At 39.7% G+C, this 25,048-nt stretch overlaps 1 protein-coding gene across 1 annotated transcript in view; it reads left to right on the top strand.

Annotated features, from left to right (window-relative positions):
• cntn4 (contactin 4) overlaps positions 1 to 25,048 on the top strand; it is a 184,832-nt gene that overhangs the window by 156,254 nt on the left and 3,530 nt on the right. Inside the window, exons 12-22 of the mRNA XM_059328618.1 lie at positions 986 to 1,113; positions 14,834 to 15,009; positions 17,281 to 17,401; positions 18,286 to 18,444; positions 19,325 to 19,474; positions 20,955 to 21,025; positions 22,655 to 22,889; positions 23,180 to 23,295; positions 24,228 to 24,414; positions 24,505 to 24,617; positions 24,704 to 24,872. Coding sequence (XP_059184601.1) covers positions 986 to 1,113; positions 14,834 to 15,009; positions 17,281 to 17,401; positions 18,286 to 18,444; positions 19,325 to 19,474; positions 20,955 to 21,025; positions 22,655 to 22,889; positions 23,180 to 23,295; positions 24,228 to 24,414; positions 24,505 to 24,617; positions 24,704 to 24,872 — 1,625 coding nt within the window. The remainder of the gene's footprint in view (positions 1 to 985; positions 1,114 to 14,833; positions 15,010 to 17,280; positions 17,402 to 18,285; positions 18,445 to 19,324; positions 19,475 to 20,954; positions 21,026 to 22,654; positions 22,890 to 23,179; positions 23,296 to 24,227; positions 24,415 to 24,504; positions 24,618 to 24,703; positions 24,873 to 25,048) is intronic.

The following is a 25,048-nucleotide window of genomic DNA, read 5'->3' on the forward strand; positions in this document are numbered from 1 at the left end:
TACCTCTTAGTTTAGACCATGTCCCATTCACGACCATGGAGGTAGTGACCTGCCACAAAAGCCAATCAGGATGTTTTGGCTTCAACTTTTATGGAGCTGTCAGCTGTCCATCTTTATTTATAGTCTATGTGTCAGTTTATGTGTCACCAGTTGAGAAAAATATCAGATTTTTAGCTACTTAGTGCTGTTTTATATTACGGCAAAGCAAGGGGAACTGCAGTGTTGGATGATGATTATTTGTGGGTTGGTCATTTCCATTTGACCTGCTGCAGCTTTACGCCATATGCATAACCCTGCACATGTGTAGAATATTGTACACATGCCTGTGTATGAAAACAAGTAACCATTGTTGAACAAAATCACCTCTCCTGCTGTAGCCAGTGTTCTTGAATCTCTAAAAACATCCCTGCCATCTAACAGGAAATGAATGTGTTCGCTGTGACTACTTTGACTCATAGGTGAACAGAGCAATTTACAGGCCACACATCATCCCCCCCTCACAATCAGGCTGACGCCGTTTCATATTTACAGTTTGCAGATTCAGCAGAGCATTTCACATAATTAAAATTCAGCTTGCTTTGATGAGTTGGTCCACCCTTGATTTCCCACAGTACCTTGCTTTCAAGGGCACAATTTCCATTTTTGCTTGTTATTTAGAAAATGTCAAGTTTTGTTAAGGCCTTTTGACCTTTTTTGAAGCATGTGTGGCCATTGTATAAAGGGCATGGAGCTACTGTTGTCCTAGATATCTTGAAGTCATGCGCTGAATTAATCATCCCTGAAAATGCAATCCTATTTCTCATCGTTGTCATCTGCAAAGAAGCAGAACTTAATTAGAGACAGTGAGAAATGTACACTGCTGTGTTAGTCACTTATGTTTGCTGATATATCAACCCATGCCAAATAGTTGAAATTTTACAATGTGTGCAACTCAGCCTTTGTTACTTATGTTAGTAGTAATTTAAAGTTTCTTTTTTATTTGCAGGGTCTCCATCTTGGACAATGGCAACCTTCGGGTTTGGAATGCAACCAAATCTGATGCAGGTCTCTACACCTGTGTGGCAAGAAACCAGTTTGGTTTTGCAAGCAGCACAGGAAGTGTCACAGTGAAAGGTATTTCCCTCTGCCTCTTTACATTTCATCACTGTCTATTGCAGTTCAGCCAGTAGGGACTCTGACCAATAAAATACTGGACATCTTTTTCAAATGCATGTTTTTCACTCTGACAGCTCATAGAGTTGCTTGATGTTTCATTCTGCTCCTTGGAAAACTAACCTGAAGTATTGAATTTCATAAATAAAACATGACTGACACAGAGGAGAAACACGCTGATTTTTGAAGCCTCCAACCACCTTGTTCTCTCTTCTCTTCGTCTTTTGATAAGCCATGAAGAGCAGGGCTTTTTCTCGGTACTGTCATCACTAGAGAGACAGACACACCTCAGTTGTCTGTTTGCAGAGGTGTTGAAAACGTTCAGCTCGCTGCCTCGGTGCCTCCGGTACTGTCCGTGGATATGCTGTGTGCAAAAGGCAGAGTGTTGTTAGATCATCTGGACTGGGGATTGTACTTCAGCTCTGGCACTGTGACTTATTTACAACTGACCTTGTTATATCAGATCACTGCTCTGTTTTCTGTGATTTGCCGATTACTCCTTAAGTCTACATAAGCTAAACTGTTGAAAAACGGTACATCTGTGAGAATTATGCGCGCAGATGGCACTAGGGACGGGGGGGATATGTCCCCACCAGATTCATAGTGATCCTGATCCGTCCCCCCCCACTTTCAGCGACAAACATCGCCGTTAGTTAGGCTATTCATACATTGCAGCGCACAAAGAGAGTCCTGCAGTTAATGGTGCGTTCAAGTTCTACACAAATGTCAGAATTTTCAACCTTGTTCCGAGCTCCAAGTTCCGACTTTCAGTGTAAATTGATAAAACACCCCATAAGGCATTATAGTAAGAACGTGTTAGACCCACCTTAAAAATAAAAGCAAACACATGTAGCTTTCAAAATAAGAGCACATGGATGTGTTAGCAGAGTCCACCACAGAATTTACAAGAAGACTGTAAAATATGATGCCTTAAATAAAACAGAACCCTTATTCTCCTTTACAATAATTCATTGAAAATATGCAATGATTAAGATGGAATAGTGGCATTAGAATGTGCGAGAGGCATCAAATTTGGGCTTTTAGGGCACAAATTTCTCCAGGGGAGTATGCCCCCGGACCCCCCTACTAAGTTATGGTCTCCCCATCAAAGTTTCACAAAATCCAATATGTTCAGGGTAATGAAAGGAGGACAGATGGTTTTGGGTCCTTCATTGAGTCAGCTTCAAGTCAGTAAATTTGTTGGGCTGTACTGGGGGTGTTGTCATGTACAAACTTCTTTTTATTTATGTTGGTTGTTGTTTACACTACAGTTCATTTAAAATGTTTAAATAAAACATATTTTGGTTCAGGCATGGAGTGAAAAATTACTCATTGAGGTGAAATCATTTGCTGACAGCTTCTTCCCCCCCAGTTCAAAAAACCCATCTGCACCACTGGTGAGAGTACAGGCTCACAGTTCCTGCAGGAAGCCATCTTTGCATTCATTTTGCTCTCTGTGAACAAGCTACCGACAATTACCATTACAAATTGTAAAAATGTCAATTCTGTGGCAAACAAAAAGCACCATGGAGAAACGTTGAATCAGTAAAGATCCTGAAAAGGGAATTCTGAAAAGCTGAGCACAGACGGTGACAAAAAGAACTTTAAATCCACCATGACATATTTAAAGTGAAACTCAACATTTACAATTTAGAACTGACAACTAAGCAATCCTTGTTCTCTAACATCATCAGGGACAATGCCAGTAATGCATATACTATTTTAAATGTCGTTGAAAAGCTGCCCAATACCCCCACTACTTTCAGAGGATGTCAGAAAAAAACCTTCATGAAACATCTTTCCCTCCCATCCTGTATTCATGTCTCTAGTCTTAAATTTCCTCTAAAGGAGTTTTTATTATACGGGGATTTAATGTTTCTATGCTGTCTTTCTTTTTTAATGTTTGTACTACTTTTCCTTTGAATTGCAATTAGGTGCAGTGCATTTGGAGGCTTTATTCTGCACACACTGCTGTTTTCTGTCCTATTTCCACTGGGGATATTTTTCTCACCTCTTCTAGTTCCTGGGGGATTTGCTGACATATTCAGTGAACTATACCCTCACTGTGACCTCCTTTTCACAGAGGTTGCACAGTTCATTTGTGTTATTGTTATTTCTTCACCCTTGACCTTCCTCACTGGCTGACTTGTGTAGATTTATAGAGTTATTGATCTTCATTCTTCATTGCCTTAGGGAGAAAAGTCCATGCCTCATATTTCACAGGTTTCGTATAGATTTACATGTATATTTTAAAAGATTATTGGAATTTTTGCATTAAATACCTTAGGCAAATCAGACGGCTGCCACTGCATTTCTTCACTATAGGCAGCATATTGTGAGCAAATGCTGTGGGCAACATCATGCTCGTCAAATTCCCTCAGAACCTTTACTCCCCTACCTTAGAGAAAACACGCTTCAGTGTAGCCACATGTAAACACCAGCACACACTCATCGTTTGCCTGTATTGGTGGTGAGGAGACCTTTCACCTGTTAGGAAATGAATTGCACAGGGTAAAGAAGAAAAAAACTAATAACGTGGTGCCAAAATCCCCCTTTCAATTCCCCAGACCATATGATGAGAAGAGCTGTGTGTTTTCCACCACTCTCTGAAGTTAAATCATTTTTTCATAAAGTCTCGAAGACAGAGCTTCTCCTTTATCTGTATAGTTCATGATTTTTCTCAAAGGTTCAATCCATTTAGTTGTCTATCTTCTATGAGTTAGCGATCTGTAAAATCCTTTGAAAAGCCATGTCAACAGCACACAGCCTGCTTGAATATCACTTGGACTTTTTTTTTTGTATGTAGAAATGTGAATTAACACTTTGATTTAATATTTTAATCTGTTCAAATACCACATTCAGTCCAATGGACAATCTTAAAATCTAAAATGTCTACACCTATGATCACTCCCAAATACACATTCTTGTTTGATTGGGTGTCTTTAAGCAAATCACATTGTTCCACCTTAACTGAAGTGGCCTGCATTAAAGTCACACCCCCTTTTCAACAAGCATGGCCGAACATGAGGCGAGGAGGAAGTGTAAGGCAAATTATAATCGATGAATTATATTGTTAAATTGCATGATTTCTGTTTCTGTATAAAACAAACATAAGATGTTATATTACTTGTACGTGTCAAAAAATCTGATTATAAATCATATTTAAAACGTTTATGTAGTATTTATTCAAAATATCTGTCCATTCTGAATGTCACCAAAGGGAAATTAAGATGGAAATGAATAAGGAAATGCTGTTCTCATTTGATTTTCCTGTTGTTTGTGTACACAGCATGTACAATTTAGGAGACTTTGAACATACATACTGAATTTTAAAGCATCAGTTTTTTCACTGATAAGTTAATTATTCCTAAAAAATGAAATAACTTGTGTGTTTTAAAAAAAAAATCTATTGTCGTTTTAACCTTTAAATTGGTTTCCGTGTTCAGATTCTCTGTCCGTTGGAATGGACAGAAAAATAATCCATAATAATGGTTTGTGAGTGCATTTAGAGTAGTAATCCTACATTACAGTAATGTTTTGTGTGTTTGACAGATGTGACTCAGGTCATTCAGTCCAAGTCTCAAGTAAGTCCCAAGTCAGTTTGTCTTGAGCAAGTCAAGTCACTGGATATGTTAAGTTGAGACCTTAGTTAAGGCAAGTCAAGTGCCAAGACAACATAAAACATAATTATTTAACTTTTAACAAGCCAGAAGTGAGTTATCAATACAGTAACTTGAGAGCCCATATCTGTTATTTGAAACATATACTTGGGTTATGAACGGGTTAAAATACATTGATTCATTCAATAACAGCATGTGAAATATGTATCTATAGAATAATTCCCTCTTCACCAGAAAGCACATCATATAATGGATTTTTTTTTTTAATCCCAAGACTCTCACTTCTGTAAATCATTATCAACGCATGTTTCCTTTTCTGTTAAATTATAAAAGACAGATTTCATATATAATGGATGCTGGAAAGTCAGCAGCAGTCAAGGATGTGGGGAGAGCTTAGAGTGCACCTTGCTGCTGATTTATGCTGATGCCTCATTCAGCCTCCCATTGATGACAAAAATAATCAGTAACCTTTGCATAATTGAAGTGAAGAAATTAACAGTATAAAATGTCACTCTATTTGTATTTTTGCACACGAATGTGTCTGTGGCTGTCACATTTAAGCTTGACTTGGAGGCATAATAAAAAGCACAGCGTTGCTACACCCTGCCACTTTCACTCTACACACTCCTTATAGCCATTTATCACACACTGTGAAATGAAAATGGTACAGAGCCCCTCAGCCAATCAGTGTGTGTGAAGGGAGGGGGGCGCAACCTGCCGCTCTCTCTGTAGGTTCAGGTTGATGGCCTATATGTGATTTTCCAATCAAGCTACAAGAAAACACACCCGCGTATGTCTTCTCACCGGCTGCGTTATCCACTTATTATTTCTGTGAAAAGGAATATGGCTTTTATTTGACACCCTCCCCCACTTGTTTCCTCTCCATCATCATATGTTAAAGCTGTTTACTGCAGCTGATGTACAAATGTTCCTGCATATGATCTTGCGCCTTTCTGTCACAATCGATATTGTTTGGAAAATGGGATGGGGTAATTTACATGCACTATTTCATTGAGGATTGGAAACCTGTTTAGTGGGAAGAAATGTGTGTTGCCGGTGCAGCCCTTATGGGAGATGACAGTAGTTTATTCAAATTGACTTTGGTGATATGAATGCTGAAAAATACCTGTCAAAGAGCACAGAGCGTCTCCTGCTGTGAATAAGCCACCTAGCAAACAGTGGAGGAGCAGTCACAACAGATGAGCCCTGTTAATGTCCCCATTATTCCAACACTGGGGGGATATTAGCAGATTAATTGCACTTGATTATAGACGTGCTCCCTGAATTTTGATTACACTGGAGATGAGCCGCTGCAATTAGGGTTGCCTCCGATCATTACAGATGGTCAGTGAGCTCCAAACTTCTGAGCCCATACTGCGTTCACTTCTGTTTGCCTCTGTAAAGCCCGGAGGCAATTCATCTTTCCAACACTGCGACACATCACTGCAAGCATTTGCTTTGGATAGTAAACAAAAAAGTTTGTTGCACTAGTATTTACAGGAAGTAGGGATGTGCCTCTCTGGTCTGAGGATGATGCGATAAACATCTCGGTACATTGCCAAGAATCAGATAATGATACATATGCAACAACTACCGATGCAGTACAATATGTATATGTATCATAATATTGCAATGCAGTATGAATCAACATGATTAGAATTATATAAGCCAAAACAATATGATGCTATGCAATTCAATAAGCAAATAACAAATGACCATGTTGTAGCATTTCATATGTTGGCAGATATATACTTTCGCTTTATGAAAGTAATATTTAAAGCATATTTATTTTAGCTGAAGAACACATTTAGGTTTGTACATGTATAAACTTCTGAGTTACCTGGATTAATATGGTTAATAAACAGAAATACTGCATAATCTATGGGAATCCTCTCTACATCACTTTGTTTCTGAGATGGTAATTTTGACTTTTTCATTTGTAATGAGAGTAACTGTCAGCAAATTTTACTTCACTAAGGGTTTTCAGTACTCTACCCACCACAGGCAAAAAAAACTAGTTGTTTTGTATCTATGCTGTTGGTATAATATGTATAATTCAAATTGACTTGCACTAGTTTTAGTCAATGCGGTAGTGGACTGAAGTTACTGGTTTTATTTTGGTAGGCTATGAGTAATGTGTTTCAAATAAAACAAAACTGAAGCGGGAAAGTAGAGAATGGTGGACAGTTCGAGGTTGTGGACCAGAACACCTGATGCTGCTTTTACACAGCACTGGCGCTGGCCAACGTAAAAAATGACAGGAATAGTTGTGTAAAAAAAATAAATGAAGAAGCTTTAGATGTAAACCCTGTTACAAGTGGGCGTGAAAGTTGGATTTGATGTTTGGAAAAAATTACATGAGACACAGCCCAGCGAATACCAGAGTTGCAAAAGCAGGAGGGGTTTAACTATTAACCACCACTGACAACTCAAAGAGAGCTCACTGAGGCTGTCCACAGTGCTGAGGGCAAATTATGAACTTAAAATTACATGATGAAAAGAAACAGACGGTTTATGTTATTACAGAGGATGAAATAGGCAGCAACAGGTGAGGGATTTAAAAGAAGTTTAGTTACGTTATAACAAAGTACTAATTTAACAAGATTATTAGCAAGCACAAACACTTTAAGAATGTAAACCAAAGACGTTGCTATTGAAATAACATGCCCGGTGTACATTAAGCATTGGTCACAGCGAAAAAGAAATGGAAGCAATCTTATGTGACAAGACTGTGTGTATGGCGACGACAAAAAAAGGTGTAGGATCTAATTTCTCTCTCTGTCTCTCTCACGCCGTGCGTGTGTGATAGGCTTCACTTGAATTTAGCATAATTTCAAGGCTTGTGTTGCAGTTGAAAGAAATCATGTGAAAGCTCCTATTTTTGGTATTAGAGTTGTCCCTTTTTTTTTTTAGGGCAGAGGGCATTTTATCATTGCATTGAAGAGAGTTCAATTGCCTCACATCTACATTCTAGTACAGTACACTGTGTTATTTGCATTGTTTCTTATCTTTAGCTGGATTTTGAACACTTATTGGGCTGGAAAATATCAAACCAACCTGGCAACACGGGTTTTAGCTGTAAGACCATCTGATAAGCACTTCTGATGGAGTACACTGCTATTTAGTCTTGGTAAATAAAAAATAGTCTCTGGATTACATGGCATTTGATATCAATCTAGAAAGATGACGTGTGATCAGTCACTTGGACGTTAAAACAATCCAGCTTTATAGTCTTTGCCATGCAAAACCTTTCGTCCATGTTGACTGCCAGCAACTATGTGAAATAAATGTGATGTGTGACTCCTGAAAGCCATATAGAAAAATAATGAGCAACCATCTGTCAGTGATAACCAGCAGGTTGCTACAGATGTGCCACAGCCAGCCTACCAATACAGTATTGAGTGCATCTTGTATGTATGTGCACACACCATGTACACAAGATTTCCCTTCAATTGAAGTTCGTCCTTGAAAGATCTTTGATTTGTGCTTTGGAAAATAAGTGCTGTCTAAAAAAGCTTGTAGGAGGAGTTTGTGCTGGTGAAAGAACGCTTTTGTTTGTTGATATGAAAAGCAAATGGAGGGGAAACTGGGGAAGGAATGATTTCTTTTTATGCAGGTCACCACACTTTTGCTCCAAAATAATCACATATTATGCTGAGGGTTAAAGGGCTCTTCCAGCAACATGGAATGCAATGCATGTTGCAGTGATTTACCTTCATATTCATGATATGAACCCTTTCCCAATAGCTTTTAAGAAAAGGCCTTTGACTTGCCAGTGAAAAACATTTTACTTTACAAGCCTTTGCTTGTCTTGAACCAACATGCCTCCCTATCATAAACTGAACCTGAGTTTGAAGGACTCAGAGGGTGAAGCTTTTCTCTGGTAAATTTGTTTTCAAAATCCCCAGATCACGTGGCCCGTGGCTCTTCGATGCCTCCTCCATGCATTATTCAAGCCCACATCATTCACCTTGTGTGGAAAACTGAGTGTCTATACACTCAAGGAGAATACATGCTTACGCATTACAGCGTTAGACCATTAAAGCTAGGAGGGATTCTCCACAGGAGGGGGAAGAGGAGTGTGAGCATTATTCATGATGGCTGCTGTTTGTGGGAAGACTGGGTAAACTGGCCATGTGAGGAATATGAGTACGCCTCAGAGAGGGGCACAGAGTCATTTAGTAACTGTTAGCTCACTCTGTTTTCTGGTCAACAATATGTTATGGTTGCACAGCTTCTCTGAGTGTTCCCACTGTGAGCCGGTGTCAGTAAGTCATCGGTTTGGTTTTCACATCTTCAGCTCTTATAAGGGCTTGTAGTGTGATTGTTGTTGTTGTGTATGGTAGGAACAGGCGGCAACCTCCGGGTCTGAGCGGGGAGGCAAACCAGGAAGTGCCTTAAACTGCATTCTACCGAAAATTCCAGTAGGGGGTGCTAAGTTTGGCTACAAAAACATTTCTCTTCCATTAATTTCAATGCAAAATGAGAAAACTTCTCACTTGATTTATTACCTCAGAAATATTTTTTTAGGACATGTCATGTTAATAGTTCTAATAACGGCCCCATTTAGAAGAAAATAGAAAAGAATCGTATGATTTGGGACGTGGCTGCCTTTGATTGACAGGTCACTTATAAGGCAAGCCGTCATCAGGAGAGAATCAGAACAATGCGTATCCAACGTGTCAATAAAGTTATATATAACGTTATATAGATATAGGACGTTTACCAGTTTGGTCTCATAACTTTGACCCTTTCATTGTATTGTCAACTAATGACAATACAGTGAAAGTTTTGCAGTACAGTTTTGCTCAGTAAAAATGTCTTGTTCAGCGTTTGGTTGGACTAACAGACACTCAAAGGAGTTGCTGTTAATTTTTGTGAGGTAAGTAACATACATTTTGTTTTTGTCTTTTGCTAGCCAAAACGAACATCCCAGTTAATGCTCCAGTAAATGCTAACATGAATTAGCAGCAGCTTCTCTCAGTCAGGCTGAAGTGTAGAGGCATGTAGTCAGTGTCATCAGATCCCTCTTGCTCCTCCACAGTCCAAATATGGTCTGCTCTGTGGCGATACAAGATGGCGACGAGTGTAACGATGAACTTGATGTTTCCAACGGGCAGTCCACGAACCAATGGGTGACGTCACGGTGACTACGTCCATTATTTATATACAGTCTATGGGTAGGAAAGGGGTTAAGCGATGTTTCCAGTGAACATTGTGGTCAACAATGATATCTGTGTTGTTTATATACTTTATTTTAAGCTCTATAAGTTGGATTTTAATTAAATGTTTAAGTTTCTGAGCCCTTTCACAACCCATCCTAAACACAGAATATAAAGATGGACGTCATGAGAGCTCCCCACAAGTGAGGCCAAAAGAATCTTGATCGCCCCCTGATGGCAGGCTGCAGTATAGGTTATAAATCCAGCCATGTTAGTGGATGGGGCATGAGCCAAACTAAAAACACAAAGTAGTGGTTCAATTAAGTTAGTTCTTATCACACTGATGTTTATTCAGGAGTTCATTCCCCTGCTAACTTTGGTGTGTTATTATTATATTCTATTTAAGTATATAAAACTGGGGGTGCAACAACAAGATTAACAGCTGTACTTGACTTGCAATTGCAGACTCAGCTCTTTGCCACTACTGTGCAGGCTTTTCAAGCTGGCAGAGGCCATGTCGTGGATATTTTGGCTTCACTGATGTAGAGTGGGGGGAAGTGGAGATGTATCATCCATTCTTTACAAAGTCTATAATCCTAAAATACACACTCAGTCATTCTTGAGACTACTTTTCCTCGCAATTAGTGATATCTGGCTCTGTGTTTTTACCTGACCCATTATGAGAGCCAAAATTAAAATGTTGTCTTAATCAACCTTAAGACCTGAAGCACAATGCGTCAACTTTATGCATTTCACTTGTTAAGATGGAGAAAGGGGGCTTTATTAATAATATATCCATTATCTTATATATTTAAGCTAAGCACCACTTTGACAAAAGAGACCATGGAAATCTTTTTAATAAGGCTTTATCTTAGCGGTCTGTTATTTCATTTCATTTCATTTCCCAGGACGTTTCCTGAAAATAACTATATCATTTGGTACTTGTCATAATGAAAATAGGTCTATCTAAATCCAAGTAAATCTATAATAATGTAATATATATATATATATATATATATATATATATATACATATATATATACATATATATATATATTCTACTTGTATTGAATTACATGCTTACCAGCAGACACACTTCACACTTGCTTGTTCAGCTGACATGCTGTGCTGGAAGTGTGTGGTCATGTCTGTATCTGCAGAGATCCTGTCCTCTGCTTATATTTTCTCTTTTCTCCTCATCTCGCTGTGTACGGGACATTTCTGGGTGTTTCTCTGCCCCTCACTCTGCCTCTTTCTCCAGCTGTCACTCGTCGGCCTCTTCTCCCCCAGCGCTATGTTCTGTCCCTGCTGACACTGTAATCGGTGTCGTAAACAGTATAAGGCAATGGATAAATCCTCCTCCTACTCTCTAGTTTATGCAAGAAAATGATTAAAATCAATTATTTGAAAAAGAACCAATTGAACACTGTCTCTGTTTTCCTTGAACAAGGTATACTACTGTTCAAATTGGGGGAAACTTCCCTTAAATATGTTGCTATCAAAACAGTGCAGTGGTACAACAAAGACACAATAATCACATACAGAAAAAAATGTTTTATTAGAGCCAGAGCAGCACCACCAGAAGTCATTTAGATTTTATTTATTTTCTTCTGAAATTCAAAACCAAACTAGATATTAACCACAAGCAGTCAGATAAGAGACAGTGAAAATACATCAGCAGTGTTTTTAACATTATTGTGGACAGTTAGATATTTTAGTTATAAAAGCTAAATCAGAGGTTCTTAATCTTTATTTAGCCAAGGACTCTTTACAAGACAGGCTGTATAGCAGGGACCCCTTCATGTATTTTCCTTGGAATAATTTAATGTGACCTGTGTTTTTCCCACATCTAATTTAAAGTGCAACATACACCCTCACATACCAGGAGAGAGTGTTCCACTCTTAGTGCATTCTTAGGCTAAATAAAACATGTATTCTGATTAATTTTAATAATACATAATAAAGATATAAAATCTAACAAATAAATAATGTAAAATTACAAAAGGGAAGAAGAAAAATAAGAAGAAGAACAATAATATGCATAGCCTGGGGCTTGAGTATGCAAGGCCTATAAAATAAAAAAGGAAATACTTAGTTTAAATAATTAATGATTAATAAAAGTCTAATCATAAAATAAATGCAGGCTATCACAAACTTTATAATGATATATTATTATTAATACACGTCATCTGAAAACTATTCACAAACCCCATGACAAGACAGACCCCACTCTGACAATCACTGAGCTAAAGTAAAGGTGCAGAAGAATCAATCATGAAGCATGCATAATTATTACAACTACGACAACCAATTACTCCGCTTTTAACTGTAACTGTTTCTAACTTTTTCAGTGATTTTCAATGGGTGGTCTGTCTGTTGTTGTTTGTTCTTTCATTATGTTTTTTTCTGTGCACTTGACATCATTGAAATTGAGGGCTTGCCCTCAATGATTCTATGAGATATAAATTAAGGATACATTAAATTAAAACTAAAATAGCAATTGTATTTACAAAGTTTTCTCATTAAGGGTTTTGTATGACTTTGAACATCTGCAGCACAATTCCTATGATTTCTATTCCTAGAATGTGACAATTTACATGCTAGTCAACATGCTAGTGCTGTTGTAGTCATGATCATGGTTTTAAAGGTGTTGTAAATGCTCTAAACCACTTCCATAAGGTTAAGCACCAAAAACACTACCCTAAGGTTCGGGAGAAGAACAGGGTTAGGCTTAAAAAACTACTTCAAGACATAACTTCCAACAAACGAATATGAAAAGCAGCCCCCTGGTTGAACGAACCTTGGGGTGGCTGTGGCTCAGTTGTTCGAGCGGCCCAATGATTGGAAAGTCGGTGGTTCAATCCCTGACTGTGGCAGCCTACATGTGAAAGTATCCTTGGGCAAGATACTGATTGCTCCTGAAGATACTGATTGCTCCTGATGCCACGCTCATCAGTGTGTGAATGAATTATGGTGGCATGTGGTACTGTGTAGGGTAGCCTCAGCCACCAGTATGAATGTGTGTGTAAAGCAGCACCACTGAGTGGACACTAAGACTAGAAAAGTGATATATAAGTGCATTTACTTTTAACATAAAGTCATATGAAAAGGCCAAGGAAAAGTAAAGTCAAGGGTATCCTGAAGCAGTCAGTGCAGAACAAGTGTACGCTATTGGTCTACTAAACTTTGATCCCTGGTTGAAGTAATCATGCCTTAAACATGTTTTTAGTTCATGTGACGCAAATTTGTCACTTTTATGGTCACTAAATCATAAAAACTAAAACATGTCAGCTTGGTTGGTGGTGAGTGGTTGGACCCATCTCAGCAGCACCTTCTGAGGTGCCACGCGGTCTGTCTCAGCACGCTATCTTGTCTCTGATTGACCCCGTTAAGTGAGTGGGTTAGTATCCTCTCGTTTACTGTGGCAGCAGGTAACAAGGCATTATACAAGACTGAAATCAATCAAATTATGCGCAAGAGCCCAGTGTGTGGTTGTGTAACCAACCTTGGTTGTCCATATAATCTGTCACAAATGATGACAGAGGAGGGTAATAGGGGAGCTTATTCCCACCATCATTGGTGGAGACAATTAGAGATCGGGCAGCTCGTGCCACAAGGAGCGGTGTTCATGTCGGGAAAGTGGCAAATAAACCAGTCTGGAGAAATAAGAAATTAGGTTAATGTTTAAAGCATGTTTCCATGTTGAGATAGAGAAGTAAATATTTTTATCCAACTATTTCCCTGTAGATCTTTCCTGAGCCTGAGTTATCTCCTCTTTCCTTTTCTCACATAATTTAGAGTATCGCCAGGAAAGCCACTACAAAACAGAGAAGTGTGTTTGGTACCCTTTACATTTTTTTAGGTTTCCTGTTTCCTTCCTGCACTTGTTCTACAAGGTGTAGCTGTCCTTTAGAAACAGAGCAGACAGAGTAGACACAGACCCTTGAATACCTCCTGTGTGTTATTACTGCATTTTTACTGCACTGCCATCGTTCACCATTTAGCCTCAGCAATAGAGGACTGGGGCTCTCAGATGCACTTTCATTGTGTATATGACAAAACCTACCAGCTGATAGCATTCTGGCCTGATATCAGAAAACGACTAGATAAATCACATTGGGGTGTGTGTGTGTGTGTGTGTGTGTGTGTGTGTGTCGGGGAGGGGAGGGGGTGGAGCAGAGGGGGACAATACAATGGAGGTATCGAATTCACTCTGGATGAAGACTGCACTGCCGGCACTTTCTACATGAATCTATGCCTGTCCAGGGATCATTTGCCATGGTTAATTTAGTCTGTGTGCTCAAAGTGGCAATTTCAACCAAGTAATCACAGCACCCCCAAGAGGGAGACAGGTGTTGTACACTCTGAGAACAAAGCCTCTCCCACTCAGCTCGCCTCTCTCATGTCCTTCCACCTCACTCCTCCGCTGCTCACACACAAGTGCAGATAAGGGACGCCTGTCCTATTCCCTTGTGATGCCATTGTAATGTACTGCAGGCTTGAAAAGAGAGTGGTGACGACTGGAAGAAGTGCTCGCTGCTGTTTACTGTTTTCCTAGCAGTGCGTTTTGGGACTTTAGGCTCATTGGGGGGAGTTCCAAGCTGAAGGCAGAGCTGGCAGTGACACACGGAGGCTTCTCAGGATGCAGGAGAGACACGTCTCGGAGTCCCCATAGAGGAGAGCTCAGGCCGAAACTAAAACCAGTTATTGTAGCTGTTCGCCCTAGTTTGCTGTGTGCTCTGTCCCATATATCCTTCTATTAACTGAGTCTGACATATCCATAAGGATGATGGAAGGGCTTGGCTTTTTGCAAAGCCATTTCCTGTGCTGAATTATAATGGCTGGAATAGAGGAGCAGAACAGTGTGTTTGATCAGAACGTACATGGTGTGTGTTTCAGAGCCGACCATCATCACCACCCAGCCATCCACACTGGACATCACCGTTGGGGAGAGTGTGGTCCTGCCCTGTCAAGTGAGCCACGACCCATCCCTGGAGCTCAAGTTCACCTGGTTCTTCAACGAGCAGCTCATCCACTTCGGGAGCCACGGTGGATATTTTGAAAAAGTCGGAGGTGTAAGTGCATAATACCTAATTGTTTCTGACAACCTGCAAGGCCGTGTTGATGTGAGAGCTGTAAAGACAGCATTCTCATTTACAAACAATTGAGAATGTGCCTGCAGTCAGGTATTAAAATCAACTTGCCACAATGTCATAATAGCTTATACACTATATCTATCTCAGACATCTGTCAAATGTACCTAGCTAACATGACACACATAATTGTTACGTAATTCCAGTGAGAAACAGTGGCTAGCAAAAAAGAGGAGATGCAAAGTTAGCTGTTGCAGGTAGTCAGAAATCATCTTTGTGTGTCTCAAACTGAACGAGCAGCACAGCTTGAAAGCACACAGGCATCCTTCCACAAGTAACGTTAGCATAATACACGGTCGCCCATAAAGTTGGGATAGAATATCTTTTATATTTTTTTCCCATGAAATGATTGTGACAGTGTGATTTAGTCTTGAAGTGTCTATATTTTCTCAAAAGTTTAATAATCAATCTCTTCCAAACATATCACAATGAAAATGAAAATATAATTAACAGAGGATTGTATCTGAAAACAAAATGATTCCAACTTTATGGGCGACCATGTAAATAAAAGTTTATAATAAAATAAAAGTCCCGTTAGCATAGCAAATACTGATTTAACTTTAGCCTAACAAATATAAAGCACTGTTAGTATAATAAAATAAGGGTTGTGCTAGCTTAACATACATAAAAGCAGTGTGAGCATAAAAAAGTAAGGCTAACAAGTATCAAGTTTTTGCATTTAGAATTATGTATTTATAAGACACACGGGAAGGAGACACCGCACTGCTGCTTGTGATTTCAATTTCAGATACTGCTACATATTAGTATTTTGGACACGGCTTAACATGTCATTGTTTACAGTCTGATCAGTCTGAGCAACTTGTAGCCAGTTAAGCTACGTAAGCTAATCCTCATCAGACAATAGTTGATGGGTTTTGATGTTACTGTTTACATACATACATAAAAGTACAAACAAAACATGCAGGGCTCTGACCAGATTGCTGTATGCAAATGAGTTCTGCACTGCGAGCTAAAAGGTTTTCTTCTTGCGATAGCCTATTGAGCATTTTTTTCACACATTACTTTTGCGATCCATGCAACACCTCATGTTTTCCTACAAACATTCAGAAACTCGTCTTTTGTCACAAGTTTTGCACGTTTTTCAGATGACCCAGAATACAGCATGAATACTTAATGAACAAATCATATTATGTCGTGATGAAGAAAGCTCATTTCATTAGTGCGACTGTGCTCTTCTGCTACATAAAAGACATTGATTTATATTTCAACCCTTTCAGAGATTTCATTGAATAAAGGTCAAGAGGTGACTGAAGATTCATTGGTACATCAATATTATACCTTTTCTTCTTTTAGCAGGGTCATAATAAATTCAGCCGCAGTGCAGAGGGAATGTTTGTATCAAGTGTATTATTTATGGGCAGAAAATTGCTGCCTGTGGTTTATTTTAAAATGAAATTTACATACACACCCTGCAACTAGTCTCAGTCAGCCGCTGTATACTTTAAAAGGTTCGCAGCTTACATCTCAGCATGTAACACGCAGGCTTATTTTTTCCCAAAAAAAGAATTCAAGGCATTTTCAATAAGAAAAAAACACTGAGGTGTCTTTCCTGTTTCTTCTATGATTTAGGTGCTTTATATGCCATCATTTACAATCTCCTCCTGCTAATAAATTACCATACGTCTACACTTACATTGATTAAGCTCGCAACCACTCCATAGAATTCTTACTGCCACTGTGCAACGGCTTTCCACATGTCCAATTTATTACAGAACCTACTCTTCTCTGCTCTGATGAAATGATAATGTAGGAGTGGGAATTGCAATTAGAAATGGAATAAAAGGCTCCCTTAAAGAACTAACTATCAGACTAGCCATTAGGCTGCTCCTTAACTGAAACTGCTCAATACCAAAATCAAGCCATGGGAGAATGCATATTTCTGTAATTATAGTGATAAAATAAAAGCATGAATGAATTATGCTATCATTTTTAGAATATGGAAGGAAAGGCTGCATAAGGAATTGTGGATTTCTTTTTCAAGATACACATACATGAGAATGAGCTTTCTGTTGAGTTGGATTTGTTCCCATGTGGCTGGAAAGTCAGTATTGCTCTTGAATTACAATAGCTGGAGGCTTACCATGTTGCTTATGGGACACTGTGCATGTGTGTCTGTGTGTGTGTGTGTGTGTGTGTGTGTGTGTGTGTAACTGTGCATGTGTTGAATGACAGCAGCATTCGGCAGGAGACATTATGATTCGAAATATCCAGCTGAGGCACGCAGGGAAGTACACGTGTGCCGTGCAAACGAAGGTGGACAGCATTTCCATTGCTGTTGACTTGGTCGTGAGAGGTGAGCTACAGCTTTTATTCTACCTTTGCTTTCACTGAGAATTAAAGGATTAATATGTAACATTTTCACATTAAAATGTCTAAAAACGACGATACCTATGTTATATATTTTGCTGAGTTTTGTATTTACATCATCCCAAATGTAATTTAGCAAGTTAATGTTATGTCAGCTCTTGTTATTTATTTATTTCATTAATTAATCATTCTCAACCTGATGAAAACGCATATGGTAAACTCATGCATTCCTATACTTAAGGCTCCCAGATTGAAGTGTGTGTATATATATATATATATATATATATATATATATATATATATATATATACATACATACATACATACATACATATATGCACACATTTATATTTAAACTCCCCAATATCATGAAATATAATATATAAAATATGCACATAATCTCATGCTGCTTCACTATATTGAAGTCTAAAATTGTATACAGTGCATTGAACATGTTTCAGTTCAAAACGACTACTGATCAGATTGCAAGTGTTTAAGGTTTAAACAGTTAAATAAATTATAACTTATCTTCTGCTGAAGAAGGAATGAGTTTGTCAGTGATTCATGTTTACTGTGACTTGCTGTGCCTCGCTGATGAAGAAATAAAAGGACAAATGGAAAGGGAGGCAAATAGAAATTTCTCTCTTCAAGGTTTAAAGGAAATTTACTGTCTAATTATACCGAATAGCTCCCAAAGGTTTCACTCACTTCGCTACAGTAGCTGCAGGTGCTAAAACCACCACGACTCTCTTCACCATCTTCCCATCTCTTCCTGATTTACATTTCCTCTCCCTCGCTCCTCTTCCTCCTTCCTCCGTCTGCTTCTCTATCTTTCTCTCCTCTTTGCTGCCTGGCAATGCCATCTATCAGGTCCCCCAGGGCCCCCTACCAGCATCCATGTAGAAGAAATCACTGATACCACAGCCTCTCTGTCCTGGAGGCCTGGTCCTGATAATCACAGTCCAATTACGGCATACACCATCCAGGCCAGGACACCATTTTCCCTCGGGTGGCAGGCTGTCACCACAGGTAAGCTCTCTCCAACCAGCCGTGGCCTCCTCCAATCACATGGAGGGGGCTGCTCTTCATCCTGCCTCGCCTGTGAGAATATTGGAGATGTAATTTTTACCCCAGCATCAAATGGTACGCAATTGTAGCATGACCATTGACCGCCATTTTATCGGACTCCTGGGAATCCTGAAACGTGGATCTCATCCTGATGATAAAGCTCGTTGCCAGGGCTGTAATTTGATAGTGTAGTTAAGTGATAGCGCTGGTGTAATTTTTCCCCACATCCTCTTTAATGGGGCTCAGCATTCATGCACGATTGGCATAATGTGCATTTATGCCATACTGTGTACCTTGTTCTATTGATATTTTTGTGAATTAAGGACACTTTGATCTAAGATAGTTTTACTGGCCTCATTGATTTACCACATTAAGATCATATATTTGAAAAATAACTACATTATGACCTTGCAGGTAGACAGAGCTCCTCTGTCAATTGACTTTTTGTCATTTCTAGTGGAATCGTCTTTCTCCTTTTTTTTTCTTTTTTTGTGCATGACTGCGATTTTGATGCTTTGCTATAAATTCAGCAACACACTCACCATGCCCTGTCACACAAGTTACTAAAGAGCTAAAGAAATATCTCCAAATTAGAAAGTTGATCATTTCTTTATATTTGATTCTTCTGTATTTTGAGTTAGTGTGTGCATTATATGTCCTTGTGAGGGATTACACCTGTCCTGTGTACCTGTGGTGGAGTCCTACCAGGCCTGTCAGCCTCGAGGACATTCTGCTGCTGATGCTAAGCTGACACACACATAGAAACACACACACACACACACACACACACATAGCACAAAGTATTTTGATACTGAAGGGGGCACTGTGTGTTTTATGCCAGTTCCTGATGTGGTGGGGGGCCACCGGCTGACAGCTACAGTAATAGACCTGAGCCCTTGGGTGGAGTATGAGTTTCGAGTCCTGGCAAGCAACACCATCGGGACCGGCGAGCCCAGCAAGCCATCTAAACAAGCAAGGACAAAGGGGACCTGTATGTACTGCATGAGCATAAAAAACTTTCCTTATTCCTCTTTCAAAAATGTATCTCATGTCTGTTTTTCTTCCCTTCCTATACAAACGCAGATTAAGACTACTTTCATGTCTGGTCATATATTATGAAGGTACAGCCAGGAGGTGATTAGCTTAGTTAGCCAAAAAACCTGGAAACAGCTAAACTGATTAACCCCGCAAAACCACCTCGAAGGTTCCATAATTCAATTTTGTGTTTTAAATCCATACAGACAGACAAACAGATAGATACACACACTCGTGCACTCATGTAGCCAAACACATGATCATTCAGGCTTATGTTAATTTGCTTTAGAGGTGCTGGTAGGTGGATTTTGTTACCTTTGGACAGAGCTACCATAGCTATTTCTCACAGTATACACTCTCCTGGCTGTAGCTTATCTAATGTACTCATATAAGAAAGATATCAATCTCCGCATATAAACCTTGAATGGACTACCATACATTTTTGGTACCAAAGTGCAGATTATGTTTTGGTGTTGTCAGTTCTGTGCCACAGCAGTCTTTTCAAACTAAACCTATGGGAAAAAAGTACAAATAATGTCAAAAAAGTGCCAAGAAATAATGTACCCAGAGAGAGCTGGATTCACCAAGGTTCAACAAGATCTCCAACATAACGATAGAATAGGTCAATAACAACCATAACAACCATAGGAGCGATTGTCAAAATGACCCAGATGAGCATTTTGCAGTTCGTGGTGCGGAGCAGAATCGTTCTAAAAATAGCACACCCACGTCATTACATTCATTAAACATACACGAATAGATCTCGGTTGTAAAAAAAACAAACAAAAAGGCTGCAGTTTCTGTGAATTTAGGATACAAAACCACTGACCTAGGTTTGGGCCAATAAAATTTCTGGTTATGCATCAAAAAAGACAAAATAGTAAATAAAATGTAAGTAAATGCCAGAGGTGGATATGTCAAAATGTGATGCACAAAACATGATACTGGGACACGAACCTGTTCTCCTGGGTCTGACGTTTGTTCGACCCATCCACCACCACCACTCCTGCCCTCCCTGAGCACAAATTCCCCCATTTAAACTCTGCATCGCAGACATTCATTATTATTACGGCCGCGAGAGGTTAGCAGAGGGCAGTCTAAAATGTAAATATTGGTCTTATTTTGCTGCCAGTACAAACAACCTATTGGGTCGTTTTTGAGGGGAGACCAGTCTCCAAGGTTGGATCCTTTGTGTGTCCTTGTCCTTCAGCTTTGGCATCTTTTAGTAGACAAAGCATTAAAGAGTGGCCACATCTGTAAACATGAAACAGCTGTGAAAACTTATATTTTGCCGGATTTCGGGATTTTAAAGTTCAAATATGTCAGAAAGTTACCTCATTGCTGTTTGGGAATCGTTACATGGAAACTGATTACATGTGCCTTCTCAGCATCGTGTGAAGTCAACAGTATTAAGCTGATTTGTCTTCTTCCTCCAGCTCCGAAGGTCACACCAGCTAATGTGAGTGGAGGCGGTGGCAGTCGCTCCGAATTAGTCATCACATGGGAGGTAAGCAAGCTTGCTCAGGACCCCCTCACCCATGGAGGAGGGAGCCAAACGTCATTATTCTCTGTGGATCTGGGCCTCTGTTTCATTAATAACAACTGAACGGCTTAATGTATGGCATTTCATTTTTAAGAACAGAGAGGCAATAACTGCTGCTGTCACCCTAGGGGAGAGAAAAATGCTTTTGAGGTTTCAATAAGATAATTAAACTCAATGGCTGCTTCGAAGTCCCAACTTTTTTTTAAATTATATTCTTTCTTTCTTTCTTTCTTTCTTTCTTTCTTTCTTTCTTTCTTTCTTTCTTTCTTTCTGTGTTTCTTTCTGTGTTTCTTTCTTTCTGTGTTTCTTTTTCCAGTCTTTCTTTCTGTTTCTTTCCTACAAAGCCTCTGCATATCAGTCCAGCTCCAAATGCTTGTATTTATTCAGGCTGCTCAAAATCATCCGCCCCTGCTGTGAAACGTTTTACAGAATCAGTGTTGATGTTTCAATATGCAAGAGTTCAATTAAAGTCTAACTTCTGCTTAACAAAGCTATAATTCTGCCTCAGCATTGAAAATTCCTGAGGCATTTTCCTTTGGACATAAAAGCATGGGTGCAGTGTTGCATTTTAAATTTTGCCTTGTGCTCACAAGTTTAATGTGTTACCTGTAGTAGGGATAAAAGTGTAACTTTTGTGCTAAGGGGGGCAGTAATAGAAATGGCTTTAGGGTCATTCATGTGCAATGGCTTTAACTGCACTGCAATCTGTCCTGGCAATCTGAACATCTTCTGTTCAGTGTTCAGATCTTGGCCTGATGGTGGCCGTACATATCATAAAATTTGATGTATGAAACAATTAAACAACTTTTTTTTAAATTAAGTGCGAAAAAGTGTTTATGTGAAAGAAACAAACTAATATAATCCACAAAAAATGACGCATAAACAAAGGTATAGTGATGAAGTCATTAATGTTAATGAGGAAAAATAGGGATCCCAGAGTTGAGCCATGTGGGATACCACAAGTGAATCACGACATAAGTCCATGCATTTATATTGACAAACTGTTTCACAGTTTAATTCGAGAGCTATATGTTAGTGAGTCTATTGACGCCATAATGTTGTAACATAATGTTATACTCCTCATACTCATACTCCCTAAGAAATCAAGAGCTCACCAAAGTATCCATATCGTACTAGCTGAGAGTTGAGATATCTAGCACGGGTTGGAACAGAAAGAGGAAATGAAGTGCTTTTTATTACCATGTGTCTATTAGTAGGCTAGAGTGACACGGGTGGGTTTATCCACTAGAATGAAGTCTGCAGTTATAACAGTAGGCTATGAGGCATGTTATCAGTCTGGACAACAGCTGAGTTTATGGCATCATGTTGAGCACTGAGTGCACTGTACTGTGTAATGGATGTGTCCAGTAATAGTTCTTGCGTGTACAGCATGTTGTTTTTGAGGCAAAGCATTGCCTGAAAAATTGAAAGCCATGTCTTTTGTCTTGGTATTTGGTCTTTACTTGTAAATATTTTGTCTTTAATTAATTACACAGTTAATTAATTATGATAAACTGAGAGTGTTGAATAAATACATTAAAATTGCTTTGCAATTAGGTATTTCTTGGTGTTTGAACATTGTTTTCCCTTCAGCCGGTTCCAGAGGAACTGCAGAATGGAGCGGGTTTCGGCTACGTCGTCGCTTTCCGACCCCACGGTGCCACGGGATGGATGCAGGCAGCTGTACCGTCCGCTGAAGCATCCAAATACGTCTTTAAAAACGACAGCATCCAGCCCTTCTCGCCTTTCCATGTGAAGGTCGGGGTTTACAACAATGAAGGGGAAGGGCCATTTGGACCTGTTACCACTATCTACTCTGCTGAGGAAGGTGCGTATAATCTCATGCCATATACAACATGTAATAAAATAGCTCTTGTTAAGCATCTATTATTGCATGAGTAGATCGATCCAATATGATGGTACGAACAGCAGCAACAGTGATCTTGTAGCCAGTGTTCTTCTATCAGCACTTGCAGACGTCTTCCCCATGCTTCCCTCCCTCTGTTGTTCAGATGAAAGTAATAGCTCTGAAACAGTTTTGATGTTACCACTTTGAGGGGTCATCAAAGCTCAGTGTTACTTCTAAAATCATTCAGAGTCTTTATACATTAACTCCAGAGCCTGGCCGAGCTCCCACCAGGGTCCGTGCCAAGAGCCTCTCTGCATCCGAGATTGAAGTCTCGTGGAAAGCTCTGCCCTGGAACGCCAGCAAAAAAAGAGTCCTGGGCTATGAGGTGAGCTACAATGAAACACTGTGTTTGTGTGTGTGCTCTCATTGGATGCAAGTGTGAAAGTGTGTGCGTGCGGCATGCATGAACACATGGCAACTGCTGTTGAATCTTGTTCTCTTCTATTATTGATGAGTGTTTCAGGCTCATGCACCTTGGGCATAGGAGATAATAGCTTGCTGCATGCATAATGGTCCAGCCTAGTCCCATGCCTGTGGGTTTAGTTGTGTTTTTCTTGTTGTTTACCTAAGTACTGTAACCATCCTGATTAGCGTACTGATGCAATACTCTAAGGGATAGAACGTTTAGCTTCTAATCCACACAACAAAGCAGTTTCAGACACTGGCTTTGCACTCAGTTAGTTCTTGTCATTTTAATTCTGCTCATTATTAAAATCCAAGATGCGAACAAAGGCACTGTTTTCATCCATGGATTGCATAAAGTGCCAGAATTATAAATTGTTGACCACTCAAAGTCAACAGAGGAGCAGGGCCTGAGCAAACGGTTCCTGTGAGGAAAGACAAATTATATTTGTGCTGTCAAGCATGCCAGCTATTTCAGCCCCGACAAGCGGGATGACAAAGGAAATCTGTTATCAGTGGAAGTTGATGGCAGGGGATTTTTGAGGATTCTTTTTCTCTTTTATTGTGTTTTCCTTTTTTTCTTCTTTTGCATATTTGACCTCACTCTTTACCACTTAACTTAAACCGTGACACATGTCTGATGAGCACAAACCGAGGCTCAAGGTGAGTAAAAGGTACATGAGGTGCCATGCTGATAAAGCTTGTTTTCAGACCAGTTCACATCTTCCATCCACTTGAATTCACATCTCCCTGTTTCCAGTTTGCACTTCATTGACAGGGTGTAACAGAAAGCTTTTAAGGTGTCTGTCGTGTTTCCTGCGTTCACATCTGTGGTTCTGCCCTGTTGCTTTTCAGCTGAGGTACTGGAGTAGAAGTGAAAGGGAAGACACGGCCAGTGTGCAAAAGACTGTAGGAAATCAAACGTCTACTATTATCCGCGGGGTGAAAGGCAGCACCACATATTACATCTCAGTGAGGGCGTATAACACTGCTGGTACAGGGCCTCCCAGCTCCACGGTTAACGTTACCACCAAAAAACCACGTGAGTATCAGATCTAAATAGATCAAGTGGTCACTCTGTGCCACTGTTCAGCTTTCCTTTGAGGTGAATAATGTGTTTTTCTGCTCTCAGCACCCAGTCAGCCACCGGTTAAAGTGATGTGGAACACATCAAACTCTAAGATTATATTGAACTGGGAGCAGGTCAAAGCCCTTGAGAATGAGTCAGAGGTCACTGGTTACAAAGTAAGTACTTACATGGTTTTATCAGAAAATTGTGTTTGGTTCTTCGAGGTGCGACTCTTGACTTCACTCGCACCATTCTCTCCCAGGTGCTGTACAAGAAGAATCGACACAGTCGCCCCAACGTCATGGAAACCAACACAACCTCTGTAGAGCTCGCTTTGCCCACTGATGAGGATTATATCATCCAGATAAAGCCATTTGGAGAGGGAGGGGAAGGCAGCAGTAGCAGGCAGATCACCATCCCAAGGATACCAGGTCAGTGGAGAGCTAGTTAGTCCCTCCCTTGTGGCAGAGCTGAATAATCCACTCCCCTGCTGCTGTCTTGCCAGAACAGATTAGCTATCATCATCTCCAAAGGAAAAGAGAGCAGGGAAATAATGTGCTACATGAGACATTTGTGTAATTATGGCCTCTACGTGACACCATATTGC

The sequence above is a fragment of the Centropristis striata genome, chromosome 3, assembly GCF_030273125.1.
Source record: "Centropristis striata isolate RG_2023a ecotype Rhode Island chromosome 3, C.striata_1.0, whole genome shotgun sequence".
NCBI lineage: Eukaryota > Metazoa > Chordata > Actinopteri > Perciformes > Serranidae > Centropristis > Centropristis striata.